General features: G+C 36.2%; 1 protein-coding gene across 6 annotated transcripts in view; it reads right to left on the reverse strand.

Annotated features, from left to right (window-relative positions):
• The window catches only part of ST7L (suppression of tumorigenicity 7 like), an 83028-nt gene that overhangs the window by 66471 nt on the left and 1175 nt on the right, over nucleotides 1-15382 (reverse strand). For all 6 annotated transcript variants that reach the window (XM_040471322.1, XM_040471320.1, XM_040471319.1 and 3 more), the window contains exons 2-5: nucleotides 13537-13619; nucleotides 9294-9456; nucleotides 7227-7281; nucleotides 3769-3884 (exon numbers count right to left, since the gene is read on the reverse strand). In XM_040471322.1, the coding sequence (XP_040327256.1) occupies nucleotides 3769-3884; nucleotides 7227-7281; nucleotides 9294-9378 (256 nt within the window). In that variant the 5' untranslated portion in view covers nucleotides 9379-9456; nucleotides 13537-13619. The remainder of the gene's footprint in view (nucleotides 1-3768; nucleotides 3885-7226; nucleotides 7282-9293; nucleotides 9457-13536; nucleotides 13620-15382) is intronic.

The raw sequence follows: 15382 nt of genomic DNA on the forward strand, positions 1-15382 counted from the left end.
TATTTTTTCAAGTTAAATAACATTCCAGTATACTATCAAGCAGAAAAGAGAAGAGCCAATCTCAAGATCAGGAGTCATAAATGTAGATGCCTACAAAGACCAGGCAGAAAAAAAATATGTAAACTAAAAGGTCTAACTGATTATTGCCAAGTGGACATGCAGGTCCAGTTTTGCCATATTTTCCAACTTGTAACAAGTGTACACCTGGGTTTTAATATCAAATCTCCTGATTGTTAAGTGTTGAAAATACCATGAAAACAAATTATTCAAAAAACACTGCTAGCCAGGGGCACCTGACTGGCTCAGTCAGTGCAGCATGCAACTCATGATCTCAGGGTTTTGAGTTTAAGCCTATACTGGGTGTAGAGATCACTTAAAAATAAAATCTTTTAAAAAACCAAAACAGTGCTGACTGGCCCTGAGAATATATTTGTTTTCTGCCTTAAGTAAACAAGTCAATGGGAAGAGAACAGAATCTACTAACTTAGTAACTGATGACAATAGTCAAGAGAAATTTGTCACATCACATATGTACATGTTTTTTTAATGTAAAACTACAGATATAAATCATTACCTTTATGTGAGTGTCTGAAAAGATCAGTATGGATCAATTCACAGATAAAAGTCTGTCCTTGAGCTCAGCATTTAGCTGGGAGTATGCATACCACTAGAAGTACATGAAGCTTTGCAAGGACCAAAATAGGATGCATGGTTTTAAGAGAATCAATTTATAAAGTCTCGACTTTATATGACTCTTTTCTAGAACTGATCTACTTGAAGAATGTTTCTCTGAGTGGTCTGTACATCATGCTGGTTTTCCTTTCCTACCCAACATCTGCTTCCCCACTCCCCAAAAGATATATTTATTCTCTTCTCCTTTACAAAAGAAAGGCTTTTTTCACCCATCCTGAATTTTTCTAAGGTGCATTCTCTAGAGTATAAACATCTGCAAGTGCCAAAAAGGACAATTCAAAGCTTGGGTTTAGGGGCAGCCATTTTTTGTCAGGGGATTCCTTCTACTTAACAATGAAGTTAGGCATTAGAAATAAGTGTACCCCTGGGGCACCTGGGTGGCTCAGTCAGTTAAGCATCCCACTTCAGCTCAGGTCGTGATCTCACCGTTCGTGAGCTTGAGCCCCGCATCAGGCTCTGTGCTGACAGTGCAGGGCCTGGAGCCTGCCTTGGATTCTGTGTCTCCCTCTCTGCCCCTCCCCTGCTCACACTCAGTCCCTCTCCCCCTCAAAAATAAACATTAAAACAATTAAAAAAAAAAAAAAGAACTAAGTGTAGTCTGGCCCCTGGATGCTCTGAATTCAAGTATATTGTAGTGGGGAGAGAGTGAAAACAATTTTTATCAATTCCATTTATCAGCACTGCTCTCCCCTTACTATCAAAGAATGCGCTGCTCCTAAGGGGAGGTCTCCTCACAGCAAGCAAAGGGGGCACTAGTAAAGGATACTAAAGGCACTGGAATCTTATTTTGGCCAAGTGATAGGCTCTAGGCAAAGCTCCAAGACTTATCTATCTTTCTATCTTAGAATCTAAATTCAGAAGAGAGATGGCTGTCATAGGGATGCATGTTACCATGTTTATTTGACTTGAAAAATGAAGTCAGACTTCTCTGTCAGAAAGTCAGTCTGGTTTGGTTGATAGAATTGATAATGAGAACTCACCCAGCCAATTAGGTTATATGGAGGACATTTTCCAAAGTGAAAAAAGCCAAATATGTAGCTCTAAGGATTTGACAAAAAATATAATTAAAGTACATGATATCATTTAGAACTTATGATCAAAGGAAATTTAAATTTTAAGAAACTTATGCAAATAATTTTTATGGTGGAAAAGCATGTGTGATAAATAAAAGATTCTCAAGTATATGATAATTATAATAAAATTATATTAGAGGTGTAAAATGGATGAGTTCAAGAAGAAAACGGACTTTATAAAATTTTCTACTGCTAAAGAGTATTAATTCATGTCTTTTTCAATGGATAATGGTGGGTATCAAGTCATTAGATTACTTGAGATATATCCAAATATAGGGTAATCTAGTTTTATTTTTAATTGTCTGTAACATGTCAAAAATTATATTCTTTACAATTATTTAATCTTATGATATCAAGTTAAAAATGTGTGAAAGGATACACAGTTTCTCAAAATTCCTTTAGGAGGTATGTGAGCAAAACTGTCCTAAGAGCACAGCTTTAGTGGATAGCCATGGTTGCTATTTGCAAAGCCCACCAATGTCTATAATTCTGCTTGTGAGAAGGAGGTGAAGCCTTCATTTCTTGAAGTCTTTAAAGTTAACATAAAATACTAGTTTCCATTTCTGTTATTCCCCCAATATGACACTTTTGCCATTAATGTAAACACTAAGCATATAAACATAAAGCAATTTCTTTTTCTTCTATTTGCAATTAAACCACTTTATGTAACCATTCCAAAGATGCTTGGCTTTCCTGCTATTATCTACCCTTAGTATATTTAACCCAGCAGATATAGATCACAAAGAACTCACTTTAATGCTGGAAAACTGGCTATTTTTCAGACCCTTGTTGTTGTTGATTTTCATCTGCCTATCACTGTGGTGAATAGAAGCAGCACTAGTATAGTGGTTAAGAGTCAGACTTGCATTTGAAACCCAACTTTATCATTTATTAGTTAGGTTACTTAGAGCATGTTACTTGATTCCCTTTGCCTCCATTCCTTTATTTCCGAGGCTGATAAAAGTACCTAACTCATAAAATGATTGGGAAGATTAAGTCAGAACACTTATACAAATTGCTTAGAACAGTGCTTGGTGCATAATAAGTGCTATACGAGTGTTAGCTATTACTAGTGAAATTGCTTAAGACGTCTGTGACACCAAGGTCATTCATTCATATTTTCATCAAAGAATAAATATTAATATTTACAGTATGCCAGGCAATGTGCTAGATGATAAGGATTCAAAGATAATGAGAATATAGTCCCTGCTTTCCAAAGTTTCATACCCTATTAGGGAAGATAAACATTGAAGCAACATGACAAAATTAACAAGTAAATGTTTGTGGTTGAATAAATTAACTAGAATTGTTTCAGTGAGGCATGGACTACAGAACTACAGAGAATAAAGTGTTTAACTTTGGAGTTGCCAGAGAAGGGTTCTTCTAGAATGTGACTTTTAACTGGATCTTGAAGGATAAAAGCAGGAAGCATAAAAGTAGGAGGATAGATAAGAAGGGAGAGAGCATTTGAAGTAAAAGAATAGTTGTGATAAAGGTCCCTGTCTTTAACCATGCATTTAAGAATCTCAATACTGTCTTCTATAGAGAAGACTGAGACACCTAAATATAGACATTTCTATTTCTATGATCTTCCACTACTTTATATGCACCCCTAACTAATGACTAGGGTAAAATATACTCCATTCTAATCCACATGCCATGCCCCAGTGTTTGCACTTTGTCTTACTCTTCCTTTATGTATATAATTTCATGTGTTAATTTCCCATGAGCAGTTGCTGTATTTGATCTGAAACGTTTTTTAGGTAACAAAAGAAGCGATTTCATATTTTTATAAAATATTTTAAATTCTTTATAAGAAGGGTAGGTAGTGTAACAAGTTAATGTACACTCATAATTTGTTTCAATTTAATCTGGGTCTCTTATCAATGATGCAAACAACCCCAAGCCAAATAAATTTGTATATTCTAATAAGTAACTCTAAAGAGCTTTTAAAACAATTTTCATTACCACTGTTTACCCCATGAACAGATATGACACATACCTGTGTCTGAAGGACGTAAAAAGTCCGTGTCACAGGTGAAAAAGGTCTGATGGTCCTGAGCTGACAAATTCATGTCATAGTAGGTAAGTGGCTCTTTACCAGTCACCCAAGTGTATCTTTACCAAAATACAAGAAAATATGTAAATTGAACATGAGAGAGCCTCTATCTGCTACAACAAACACTATTTAAAATGCAAAAATATATTGCTACAAATTCTATTTCAGAATGTTTTAAAAGTTTATTATAATCAGAAAAATAAGAGAAAACTTATACAAACTACTTCGAATATGATAATAAAACATCAAAAACCAAGAGGGAGCAATCAAAAAGAATGAAATCTTGCCATCTGCAACTACATGGATGGAACTAGAGGGTATTATGCTAAGTGAAATTAGTCAGTCAGAGAAAGACAAATATCATATGACTTCACTCATACGAGGACTTTAAGATACAGAACAGATGAACACAAGAGAAGGGAAGCAAAAATAATATAAAAACAGGGAGGGGGACAAAACATAAGAGACTCTTAAATATGAAGAACAAACAGAGGGTTACTGGAGGGGTTGTGGGAGAGGGGATGGGCTAAGTGGGTAAGGGCATTAAGGGGTCTACTCCTGAAATCATTGTTGCACTATATGCTAATTTGGATGTGGATTAAAAACAAAACAAACAAACCAAAAAAAACGGAAAAGGCTAGACTATTAGTGCTTCTAAATTAGATTTGAAGGGATAAAACAACTTGACTTAAGATACATACCTTACCAAATATACTTAAATTTTCAGTGAATTAGAATTATTAAAAGTAAAACTACAAAGAAACTAGAAGAAAACATAGGTGGATTTTTACGAGATTATCAGAACAGCAAAGGACTTGAAAAGGATAAAATAAATAGAAACTTTTTCCAGCGTTTACTAAATTAGAAATTTAAACTTTCCTATCCCCCTGAAACCCACAATAATTAATAGCAAGTTACCAAACTGGCTAATAAATATATTTTTAAGGGTCCAATCTCATTAGTAATGAATAGTGAATTAAATTTACAAATTTTTATTTTTCACCTGTTAAAATAAATTGGAAAATACACATTGTCAAGGATGAGATGGAACATGGGCTCACACATATTCTGCTGGTATAAATATAAATTGTCATATGCATTTCTCTTTCCAAAAATGAATTAGGTAATATCTATTAAGAGTCTTAAAATATTCATATCTAGCTAGGAAATGGGTATATGGAATTCTATCATACCATTCTTTACTTTTTTGATTTTTGAAAATCTCCATAATTTTTAAAAAAAGAAAATACTAAAGAAGAGACAGGAAGACAACCTGTTCACACCCTTTGATTTGGGAACCCCAGTACTACAAATCAACTCTAAGGAAGTAATCATAGGTGTTTAATTATCATAGGTTAAATATTTATATATACAGATAACCTTCTAATGTAAATGTTGATAGTGAAACATAATCTGTGACCCAGATAGGGAGCAGTAGGTAAGGTATGGTACCTCCATGTAACAGAATAGAATAAAATCATGTTTTTGAAGAAATTCCTGTATAAAAAGGTTCTGTGAGAAATTCATGTGTTAGAAAAAAAGGATGTAAAATTATATACACATTGTGATGTTCAAGTTTTGTTTCTATACATGCATATAGAAGAGAGACTGAATGGAAATACTAATTGCATTTATCATTTAGTGATAGGAAAAGGTGATTTTTACTTTCTTTTTTATGCATCTCTTTATTTTCCAATTTTCTACAGTGAATATGCATACATTTTAAAATGTAAAAAAAAAGCAGTTTAAAAGTACATTAGAAGTGTTATTTATGTGTAGATGATCAAAGATTTTAAGTAATTTAATAGTATAAATTACATTGCTATTTAAAGTTTTTAGCTATTTTTTGAGAAATTATCATAAAGGAAAAAGAAAAAGTAGATCCTTGTTCACTTAGCAAAGTTGTTTTTGTTTGTTTGTTTGTTTGTTTTTCAGAGAGTGCACGTGCCCAAGCAAGGAAATGGCAAAGGGAGAGAGAAAAAGAATCTCAAGCAGGCTCTGCAACCAGCACAAAGTCCAATGCAGGGCTCGATCTCACCACCATGAGATCATGACCTGAGCTGAAATCAAGAGTCAGACACTTTAACTGACTGAGTCACCCAGGCACCACAGCAAAGTTTTGCTACTTATTGTAAAATCATAAAAAAATATTTATTAATGATCTACATTATTCCCAAAATGATTTAAAGCAGTTAAAATATAATGTACAATATTAATAGCCCTAATTAGAAGCACATAAAAAAGACTCAGTAAAAGCAAAAATTGGGCCATACAGTGGAGCCTGGAATGAAGCTAATTGAAATACATACCAGACTTTTGTACATTTGCTAACGGTTGGCTACAATAGGACTTTAAGCTTTCTAAATCCACACAATGATCATCAATATAGTTTAGACTTTAAGAGAAACTAATCATTCAAAAAGAAGCACAATGGGGCACCTGGGTGGCTCAGTCAGTTAAGCATCCAACTCTTGATTTTGGATCAGGTCATGATCTCACAGTTTGTAGAATCAAGCCCCACATTGGGCTCTACACTGATGGTGCAGAGCCTATTTGGGATTCTCTATCTGCCCCTCCTCTGCTCATGCACTCTTCCTCTCAAAATAAATAAATACACTTAAAAAAAAAAAAAAAGCAGCAGCATGGAGTGCTTGGGTGGCTCAGTCAGTTGAGCACCTGACTCTTGATTTTGGCTCAGGTTATAGTCTCATGGTTCGTGGGTTCAAGCCCTGCATCATGCTCTGCGCTGATAGTATGGAGCCTGCTTGGGATTCTCTGTCTCCCTCTCTCTCCGCCCTTCCCCTGCTCGTGCTCTCTCTCTCAAATAAATAAACAAACACTAAAAAAAAAAAAAAAAAAAAAAAAGGGAAGCATAAGTGTTCCTGATACTAAGATAAGAAATTTCTTGGGGTGCCTGCTGGCTCAGTTGGACGAGCATGCAATTCTTGATCTCAGGGTCACGAGTTCGAGCCCCATGTTAGGTGTAAAAATTACTTAAATTAATAAAAAAAATCTTTAGGGGCACCTGGGTGGCTCAGTCGGTTAAGTGTCTAACTCTTGATTTCGGCTCAGGTCATGATCTCATGGTTGGTGAGATCCAGCCTTGTGTTGGGCTCTGTGCTGACAGTGCAGAGCCTGCTTGGGAGTCTGAGTCTCTCTCTCTCTCTCTCTCTCTCTGCCCCTCCCCTGCTCACATTCTCTCTCAAAATAAATAAATAAACCAAAAAAATGTAAATATAGTGAAGATGCTGCCAACTAAACCTTGGGCTCATCATTTTACCTTTTTATGTATCAATGTCTCCAACTAGAAGAGCTGTGATATATTTATAAAACAAATGTTTCCATAATACTTTTTAGTCTAAAACTAATGCCATAATTCTACTGAAAGCAAAATGTAATACCTCCTATATTCTGCTCCTCTGAAAAGATTTAGAGGGTTCCTCCATACTTTGCATTCTAAAAAACAAAGGGAAAGAAAAGGGAAGTTAGGTTAATCAAATGCAGTTAAATATTACTTTCACCAACATTAATTGTATAGTCACTGTATGCTATGCACAGTGCTAGCCAGTTAGCACAAAGATGAACATGGCCTGGATCACCCCTGCTGTCATGCAGCATACATGACATAGTTCATAGTTCATAGTTCATTCATGACATTAGTTCATAATTCAATTATGGCATTTACCATATTACAATGTGATTATCCATTTGGTTTTCAGTTTTTTTCATTTTAAAATATGAACTCTGGGGCACCTGGTTGGCTCAGTCGGTTAAGCGTCTCACTTCGGCTCAGGTCATGATCTAACAGTCCATGAGTTCGAGCCCCATGTCAGGCTCTGTGCTGACAGCTCAGAGCCTGGAGCCTGCTTTAGAGTCTGTGTCTCATTCTCTCTCTGCCCCTCCCCTGCTCATACTCTGTCTCTCTCTGTCTCAAAAATAAATAAAAACATTTAAAAAAAAATAAAGAAAAAAAAATATGAACTCTTACAACTTTATTCATTTGTGTATTCTTGGAGCCTAGTGCAACATTTGGAACTAACTTGTTTAAATGAATTGAATGTCACATGAGAGTCCAGTCATGTAAACTACCATCTAAACTGTATGATAAGTGCTATAGTAGAGATATGTTTTGTTCTAAGAGAAGAAAAAAAGAAAGTAATTAAATTTTTCTAATAAATTAAAAAAGGCTTTAGAAAGGAGGTGACATTTGAACTGACACTGAATCATGGTAAAAGATGAGTAGAAGGCTGCTGGATGAAGAACGTTCTAAGAAGAGGAAATATCATAAAACCACACAGGCTAGAGTGCAAGGTAGGGAGTGTCTTCGCTCTCCATATGTAAAGATATACTCAATCCTACAACAGGGAGTAAGACTATATATTATTGTTCTAATTATTTACATACTAGACTTAGCTTCTTGAGGACAGATCTATGTCATATTCATCTCAATATATCTCATTCTTAGGAGTTCTGTAATTATTTTATGAAAGAGGAAAAAAGGGGTCAACACCCACCCACCCACTATATGAATTTTACTGATACCAAATTAAAGGAACAATAATCCAAAAAATATTATTTCTATCTGGCCCTCAAACTTTTACTTTCATAATTGTATATCATTAATGATATTTACTTTGTATTACTGGTTACATATAAAAGAACAGCCTACAATTAAAGTATGACAATGGGGTATCCATATGTGAATAACTGAGATTTTGATGTCTTTTTTTTTAACGTTTATTTATTTTTGACACAGAGAGAGACAGAACATGAATGGGGGAGGGTCAGAGAGAGAGGGAGACACAGAATTGTCTCTGTCAGCACAGAGCCCGACACAGGGCTCGAACTCACGGACGATGAGATCATGACCTGAGCCGAAGTCAGATGCTTAACCGACAGAGCCACCCAGGCGCCCCTGATGTCTTTATAAATATATTAAGAAGAAAAAGTATTTTTCTAACTTTGCTATGTTGGCAGAGATGGCTAATTGTTCTTTCCTTTATGTAATAAAATCTCCTAATTATTAGTTGAGCATATGTACACCGAGAAAACGTTTAACAATTTCTCACTTGCCTTATATAGCTACTTGTGGCCAGCCATTTGGCAAAGGTCTGACCAGTAGGAAGTAAGTTGAAATAGTATGTAACACTCTGAAGAGTATCCTTGGCTGCTGTGGGGTTGAATAGGGGGAAAAGGTGGCCTACTGGCCTAGTCTCCTTTCTGCTGATTGGAATGTGGATATGATGGTAAAAACCAGAGCAACAGTCTTGGACCACAGGGAAAAACTTCATTTGGAGATGGCAGGCTAACAAGATGGGAGACTGAGTATCTGATCATTGCTCTCCGTATCAGCCACAGATGACCTATATTTTCATGAAAGATAAATTTCTCTCTGTTGTGAGTTTTCTGTCTCCCATAGACAAACACAATCTTAACCATACGGTTCTGAAAACATATTAAATAGTTACCTGACAAATTCTGTCTGCTGGTTTCACTTTCTCTGTTGCTAGAAGGAGAACCTGGCTCTGAAATGCTGCTCTCCGTTCCTCCCATCAGAGGTCGCAAATGGCTCACAGATACTTGCTCAATAAAAGACGTGCCATGCTTATGGAAGTACCACCATTCAAATATCTATAACAAACAAAAAAATCCTTAAAGTAGAACTGATCACCAGAAATATGAGCTCAAATTAAAACATCGTTCAAGATGTTCCTATTTAATTCAGCACACTAAATGCACTCTCCCTCCAAAAAATAAGCCAAACACAAGATTCCCCAATAATATATGTCAGGTAAAAGTACAACTTCTTCATGAAATTTAGACAAGCTTAGGCAAAACTATAAGAAATATATCTATAAATGAAACATTAAAAAATAAGAAACAAGGGTGCTGGCTCAGTTGGCAGAGCATGTGACTCTTGGTCTCCAGGTCATGAGTTTAAGACCATGTTGGCTACAGACATTACTTAACACACACACACACACACACACACACACACACACACACACACACAAGCAAGAAGCATTTAATCTGTAAGTAATCTAATTCTGATATGTCACATTGTCATTTTATTCTATCTGTAGCATAATGAAAAGAAAAACAATTTTGAAACAATTAGCATGGTGGATTAAGCATTGGACTAAGGTTAGAGAGACCACATTGGACTCCCAGTCAACCTGTGTGCTTTGGGCAAGTCACTTAACCTCTAGCCCCTCAGAACCTCAATATCCTATCTATTAAATATGGTTAACAAGAATTTTAAGTGCCTTTTGAACAATGAAGTACTACTCAGTATTTGGCAGTATAATTAATGTAGGTTGAGGTTGATTCTCCTATTGAACCATTTAAAAATCAGGATATTCACTTCTTTCTGTTTTCATGGTTTATCACTGTTATAAAAAGAGTAATCAAGGGGTGCCTGGGTGGCTCAGTCAGTTAAGCGTCTGACTCTTGGTCTTGGCTCAGGTCATAATCTCAGTTTGTGAGTTCGAGCCCGCATTGGGCTCCGTTGCTGACAGCGTGGAGCCTGCTTGGGATTCTCTGTCTCCCTCTCTCTCTGCTCCTCCTCCACTGTGCTGTCTCTGTCTCTCTCAAAATAAATAAATAAACTTAAAAAAAAAAAAGAGTAATCAAAAGAAGCTCTCTGTGGGGAGGGGTGCCTGGCTGACTCAGTCAGTAGAGTATGTGGTTCCTCATCTCAGGGTTGTGAGTTCAAGCCCCACGTTGGGCTAGAGATTACTTAAAAAAAAAAAAAAAAGCTCTCTGTGCTGAATTAACAGAATGTTTCCTATTTGGACACTCTAGCATTCTCAACTACCTTTGCCTGGTTCTTCTGGGTTTCAGCTTAAATGACAGGTCCTCAGGGAACTTTCCCTGATTCCACAGAACAGAAAGCAGTATTATATGCACTCTTACTGGGTTTTGTGTTTTACTTTAAGAGTAATCTTGGGGCGCCTGGGTGGCGCAGTCGGTTAAGCGTCCGACTTCAGCCAGGTCACGATCTCGCGGTCCGTGAGTTCGAGCCCCGCGTCAGGCTCTGGGCTGATGGCTCAGAGCCTGGAGCCTGTTTCTGATTCTGTGTCTCCCTCTCTCTCTGCCCCTCCCCCATTCATGCTCTGTCTCTCTCTGTCCCAAAAAAATAAATAAACGTTGAAAAAAAAATTAAAAAAAAAAAAAAGAGTAATCTTTACACTTATAAGAATTTGTTAAACAACCGGCTTCATTGCTATTCTTCAAGTTCCCAAGCACATGACCTCCTACCCCCTCAGGTGGAAGTAACACAAACAGCATAGCTAGCTTCCTCATTTCAGTGGGTAAGAGAAATTATAAACCTAATAATCTTTGCTGATAAAAACTCATCAATAGGGGCGCCTGGGTGGCTCAGTCGGTTGAGTGGCCGACTTCGGCTCAGGTCATGATCTCACGGTCTGTGAGTTCAAGCCCCGCGTCGGGCTCTGTGCTGACAGCTCGGAGCCTGGAGCCTGTTTCGGATTCTGTGTCTCCCTCTCTCTGACCCTCCCCTGTTCATGCTCTGTCTCTCTCTGTCTCAAAAATAAATAAACGTTAAAAAAATTAAAAAAAAAACAAACTCATCAATATTATAAGGGTAATGACAAAGTTTAACCTTGAAAATGTTACTTGAATTTCCTATTTTTTTAAAAGTATATTGTTATAACCACTCTATTTTACTATTAGTTACTGTTGTTAATCTCTTACTGCACCTAATTCATTTATTTAAAAATTTTTATTTGAGCATTGTTGATATACAATGTTATATTAGTTTCAGGTATACAACTTAGTGATTCGACTTCTCTATACTATGTTATGCTCACAAGTGTACATCTGTCACCATACAATGCTATTATGATATGAATTTCTTAATTTCTGTATATTTAAAACTCTTTAAAATAACAAATTTTAAGAACTACTATATATATAATATACATGTTATGTGTTTCATGCTTATATGATATATATGTAAGTTTCCCCCCTCTTATACATGAGGAAATTAAGACTTAGAGAATTTATGTGACTTGTCCAAAGTTATTAGCTAGTAAGTGGCAGAGCCGAGACTTAAAACTACATCTTCTAGTTCCAAGACTAATGCTTTTCCCACTCATCAGTTATTTAAAGAACGTTCATTTCCTTTATTTAGACTTTTATATGCTACTGACTAAATATGTTAAAACATGCTTAACAATGAGTCAGCTTTATAATCAGTAAATTTTAACTACTTTACCTATATTAACACATAGTTTTCATCCTTAAATTCCTCAGTAATTTTTTTAAGTCAAGATACAAAAATCCCTTTCTTGGCCAGCATTTCACTTAAACAAAATGGCCAAGTATCAGTTCCTATTAAAACAAAACAGAAAACACTCCAAGACACATGCCATTATTTCTACTATAATAGAAGAGCACCATCTAGAGATGAGAAAAAAGCATAGAAAAATTCATTGGTTATGCATGCCATACTTCCTAAGATTTTAATCTGTAGCAGTGTTTTTCCAAAGTTTATTCTAGGAAACACTCGTTCCCAGGGATGTTTAATAGAGATTATACACACAGATTTTAATTTCTTAATTGAAAATGATAGCTCAGTCAAATAAAACAAGGGAAAGCTGAATTAAAATTAAATAGGTTTCTTTATCATGACACTTTTCTGAATAATAATGGTCAAAATTCATTAAGTGCTTACTGTGAGCTAGATACCATGTTACTGCAAGCTTTTACACACTTTATCTTATTTAGTCTTCATGATCCTATGAAGTTGATATTATCATTCCCAGTTATTAGATGAGGAAATTAAAGCTTAGAAAAGTTAACTAACTTGCTCAAAGTCACACAACTAAAGAGATCGTTATGAAAACTAATATAATATTGTATGTCAGCTGTTTACTCCAATTAAAATCTCCTGGGGCTCCTGGGTGGCTAGGTTGGTTAAGTGTCCAACTCTTGATCTGAGCTCAGGTCACGATCTCAGGGTTTGTGAGATTGAGCCTGCCATCCAGCTCCATGCTGAGTGTGGAACCTACTTAGCATTCTCTCTCTCTCTCTCTCTCTCTCTCTCTCTCTGCCCCTCCCCCCCTCAAAAAAAAAATCTCCTCTCACAGTTAAAAAATAAAAAAAGTAATGGTTAGCTTGGCTTCAATACTCTGCCCTTAAATACTCCAGAGAAGATAATTGACAACCTATAGGCTGAATTCAAGACACACATTTTTAGTCTGCCCAACATTGCCAAGATTAAAGTATTGGGAGATATACTTGTTGCATCCAGATGCTTTTGAAATCATATGAAAAATTGGAAGATCTCTTAATGGTGGTCTGCAAACCTATATGGCAGCAACTAGCTTTATCCCCTTTAGAAGGGGCATGCGTTGTCCAAATTACCAAGTCCTAAAATAAATAAGGAATTTAATTTTTACACTCTGCCCATTTCATTCATTTTTGTTACTAAACTGAGCCCTGCAAGGATTTAGTTGGCAACCCACCTCTAAACACTGCCCCTTACAGTATACAATACTGTTTCATATGCAAATGAATACTATGAATACTGCCAATCTCTAAAAGTGGAGAGGAAGATGCAGTGTTTTATCAAATGCTGAACACATGTTGAAATCCTGATCTATAAGTATTTACAATTATTGTAACCATATAGAGATTTGATCTTTAGATAAATACCAAAACATGAAGGAAATGGAAACTACTTACAAATATTAGTCCTGATATCAAAGAAGATGTTCCTGTAAGTGCCACATAGAATTTGGGCGTCAATGAATTTAAAAATACTGTCACTGCCAAAAGGAAAAAAAAAATACCAAAGTTTAAAAAAATGTAAATTCAAATATTCAAGTTACAAATAGGCAGGTGTCTTTATGAGTGGAGGAATATAAATAGTATTAATATCTAGTATCAGATTCATCTGAGAAAGTTGTAGTTTTTAAAAAGCTACTTTAAATTCCCATTCTATGGTAACTTAAAAATCATTCTATTGGGTGCCTAGGTGGCTCAGTTCATTAAGCAGAACTATTGATTTCGGTTCAGATCCCGATCCCACAGTTCAGTTTGTGAGATAAAGCCGAGTCTGCAGTACAGAGCCTGCTTGGGATTCTCTCTCTCTCTCTCTCTCTCTCTCTCTCTCTCTCCCTCTCCCTGCCCTTCCCCTACTTGTGTGCGCACACACGCGCGCGCGCACACACACACACACTCTCTCTCTCTCTTTCAAAATAAATAAACATTAAAAAAATGCCTTAGAACATGTAAGGGTAGCGTAAAAAAATTTTTTTTTACATTTATTTATTTTTGAGAGGCAGAGACAGAAAGAGAGCACGCACAAGTGGGGATGGGGCAGAGAGAGAGGGAGACACAGAACCCGAAGCAGGCTCCAGGCTCTGAGCTGTCAGTACAGAGCTCAACATGGGGCTCGAACCCAAAACCCTGAGATCATGACCTGAGCTGAAGTCGGATGCTTAACCGACTGAGCCACCCAGGCACCTCTGTAAGGGGAGCATTTTAAACTGATGGTTTGTTAAATAAGCAAATCAAAATGAGATAATTTAGTTTACTTTTGAGAATAAAATTAAGAACTTATAAATCATAACTTCGACAAGAAGTTTTACAAATCTTTAAGGATTAACTAAACACTCTGTTACAAATGAGGTTTAAAACCACTCCCTAATTATTTTGGTGAGATACAAACCAGTGTTTCAAATTAGAGGGAAGGAAACAGCATGTAGATGTGTTTGGTATGTCAGCTAGAGAGGCAAAATAAACCAAAAAGAATAACAGCAAACTGAGAGCTCCTTGCACCTGACTCACTGAAAGCCTGGACCAGACTCTTCACTTCAAATAACTGTCTCATAAATACTTTGGGTTTCAGAAATAAATAAAAATCTATCATAGTTAACTACTCTCACCTACGTGGTGTATCTCGTTAATATGTAGAAAAATAATTTTTCTACGTTGATGAAGTCAAATTCAATTAGCTCTTTCAAAAAGTCTAGGAAGGCCAATTTTTTTGTTTTAGTGTGTTAGTTATATCTGACTGAACTTACATAAAACCTAAGTTCGGAAAAGTCCAAAATATTTCAGAACATTATCTCACAGTATTTCATGTCATCTGCTGAAATAGAAAAGGGGACATTTGCCTTGCTACAGAAAATAAACCACAAGTGCTGCTAGTCACAGTCATCACACAACAGAAATACTTTCATCTTGCTCATAGTTTGAGTGAAAATATTGTAATGACATGGTAAGAGGGCCTGGTTCCCATCCACTTTGTCCTGGCTACAGGTAAAGGACAGTATTTGCAGAATCCACGGGGATCATCACTTCTTCCATGTCTGTATCTTCAGCTCAGACTACATAGCAAGCTCTCTACGAATGTTTAAAGCAAGAACTAAGAACCCACTACTGTTTGTGGCTCCCTTTCCCTTTACTTCCTGGACTATTCTATTACTCAAGCCTAAAGCAAAGAACAGACAAAAATACCACGAAAAGTATTTCTTGACAGAACTATCTTAAAACATGATAATGGTCGGCTAAGATCTTGGCATTT

The sequence above is a fragment of the Herpailurus yagouaroundi genome, unplaced genomic scaffold (assembly GCF_014898765.1).
Source record: "Herpailurus yagouaroundi ecotype Mexico unplaced genomic scaffold, PumYag 77, whole genome shotgun sequence".
In the NCBI taxonomy this organism is placed as follows: Eukaryota; Metazoa; Chordata; class Mammalia; order Carnivora; family Felidae; genus Herpailurus; species Herpailurus yagouaroundi.